Source organism: Chaetura pelagica, unplaced genomic scaffold (assembly GCF_000747805.2).
Source record: "Chaetura pelagica isolate M959 unplaced genomic scaffold, ChaPel_1.0 scaffold17, whole genome shotgun sequence".
Lineage (NCBI taxonomy): Eukaryota > Metazoa > Chordata > Aves > Apodiformes > Apodidae > Chaetura > Chaetura pelagica.
The window spans coordinates 582,254-584,989 of NW_009970726.1; the positions used below are offsets into that span (position 1 = coordinate 582,254).

General features: G+C 35.3%; 1 protein-coding gene across 1 annotated transcript in view; it reads left to right on the forward strand.

Annotated features, from left to right (window-relative positions):
* The window catches only part of MALRD1 (MAM and LDL receptor class A domain containing 1), a 199,103-nt gene that overhangs the window by 92,522 nt on the left and 103,845 nt on the right, over positions 1 to 2,736 (forward strand). The window contains exon 26 of the mRNA XM_010007011.1: positions 2,135 to 2,380. Coding sequence (XP_010005313.1) covers positions 2,135 to 2,380 — 246 coding nt within the window. The remainder of the gene's footprint in view (positions 1 to 2,134; positions 2,381 to 2,736) is intronic.

Genomic DNA, 2,736 nt, shown 5'->3' on the forward strand with positions numbered 1-2,736 from the left:
AGACCTCAAAAAAAGCCTACTCATAATTTTCAGGGGCTTTTTTGTTCATTTGATTTGGTTGAGTTTCTTTTTTTATAGTTATAAAGCCTTAGAAATATGTCATTTAAAGAGAAAAATACTGTGCAAGTACATCCAGAAACAAGTCACGTTACAGACTCAGTTAGGAAGTGTAACATCACTCATTACACATGCTTAGAAAACAAAGACTACTTCTTCTTTTCAACATGAAAGTGAAGCAATGTAACAAGAGGACCTCAAAATACAAAGGTTATTTTATTACAATTATTGATTGTGATGAGCAGTAAGGAAAAGTATTTCTAAGCATGGACTGTATCCTGAAATTTAAATTTTTAGTTTGCAGACAAAATAACTTTTTTGCTTGTATTCTTAGTGCAATCATACAAAAAGAAAGTAGGGTTACAATAACTAGCTCCTAATAATAGATGCCATTTGAATTAGGCAGCATTTTCACAAAAAAATATATGTCTCCCTTTGGGAAACAGCACAGATGATCAAAAACCTGAAGCAGATTGATAGAGAGGAGGAGTTGATGGTGGACTCTGTTTTGCAGTTTGCAATAATTAGACACTGGTTGCATCAATGCAGCTACATTCTTTTGGCCAGGACTAATTTTGGAGATCATGTATTAATAAAAATCACACTGATGTTTTCATAAACTTGTAACTGAACTTCAAACATGTCTGCAGTTCCGGAGACCTTTGCCTGATGTTCTTGACTTTCAAAGTCATTATCGGGTGTTTATTCTGGCTTGCTTCTTTCTGTTTAGGGCTTTGGCCTTCTTTGAGCAAGTGTTAGAAGCCAAATCATACATAGTCTTCTAGAGCAGATGTGATACATACTTCTATCTTATGAAGAAATCAGAATTTAAAAGTGAAAAATTTCTCTGGAAAACTTGCTAGATATTTTGATAGTTTTTTAATATTCATTTGTATTTATTTATTAGGATAAGTATGTGGAAGGAGGAGTTTTAACTTTAAAAGGAGGGGTTAATCCTTGTTTTCTTTATCTAACATCTAGTGATTCAACATTTGTTTTCACTTTACCCAAAGCAGACAAGTGTGGAAATGTTTTTTTCACTTTGTTTGGGTCTTTTGTAATTCTGAGTCTGACATAAACAAAGTCTTTGGAATGGAAGCTGCCAGCACACCAACTGCATACGACATGTCTTATTTTCTTTTTGTTACTAAATCTGGTAGTCTGATCTCTTAATAAAATCCAGTCTTCTGTGAATTTCATTTACTTCCATCAGGTCTTCCTTTAAATTAAGGTAGTGTGAATAGAAATATAATTTTAGTGCCATGTGATTTTCAGTATGAATTAATTTAAATACTTCCCTTACTTGTATAACTTTTTTTTTTTTTAAATAAAATTGTATTTGTGCATTTATTTCTGGCAGAGCAGAATTGAAAATGGAAAAAGGGAGAGTCTTTTCCAGAATTTTGTGTCTTCCTTTCTGATCACACAATGTACCAAAGGGGCTGCTTTTATCCAGAGCTCTGTAGAAACTGATCTGAAATGAAAACATGAAGCTTGGAAATGGATCCTGTGAAATGAGTCCTACAATTTTTAGGCTGTACAGAAGCAGAATTGTCCCTCAATAATGCCAGAAAATCTGCACAAAAAGGACAGCATCACCCCACTGAACTTGTACAAAAAAAAAAAAAAAAAAAAAAAGAGAGCGAGAGAAACCCATTAAAAAGGCAAACCTCTGTAGTTAAAATAGAAAAGCTTTTTCTTCAAATTTGGGCTGCTAAACTAAGCTTAACTTCGCAACTAAAATTAAATTATTTAATCCTACACCACATGAAAGGAGAATGTCAGCAATTAAGTCAGACTAGAAAGCTTTGTTAGTTAAGTAATGCCTGGCTGGAACTTGCCCTCAAAGGCTTTACAGAGAAACAGTCATTTATTTAGGCAATCTCTTGACAAAATACAAAAGAAATAAACTGATAATGGATTGGTACTTCACGGGAACCAAAGGCTTTTAATAAATCTGCTCAGACCACCCTCCTCCTCCTAAATATCAAACTCTCTGAGATGTAACCTTCCAATAACCTTGCTGGGATGCACAGCAGTGTGATTCACCAGGACAGGTCCATTCTTCTCTTTTCAGGCTCCTGCTCACATGGCTACTGGCAGTGTCATAATGGCAAGTGTTACAGACCAGAACAAAGCTGTGATTTTGAAGACAACTGCGGGGATAATACAGACGAGAGTGAATGCGGAACTTCCTGCACTTTTGAGAATGGCAGATGTGGCTGGCAAAATTCCCTGGCAGACAATTTTAACTGGGTGCTAGGGGTCAGCTCGCCTCAAAGTCTTAGACCCCCTGGGGACCACACACTTGGAAATCGAACTGGTATGTTGTCAGTTCACAAATGAGTTGTAATTGTCTTCAAGGACCTTCTCGTACCTCCCTTCAGAGGCAACAGGAGGGTTCTAACATGTCAAATCAGTTTTTCATTTTTAATGAATTAAATGTGTAACAAAATCAAAATACTAATTACTGTTGTAAAAGTACTTTAAGAAAAATAGATTTTCAGTTGTTTTTCCTTTAATTATTGCTGTAAGAATCAAGTGAGATAATTTTGAGATCCACCAGGTAATTTCCTGGTGGTCTCAGTTGAATTTTCTTTCCCAAGGCAGCTGTGAAAGCTTTTGTTTTGCTCCAAACAGAAGAAATTTGCATGAATTTAAACAGGTGAAAACAAACTA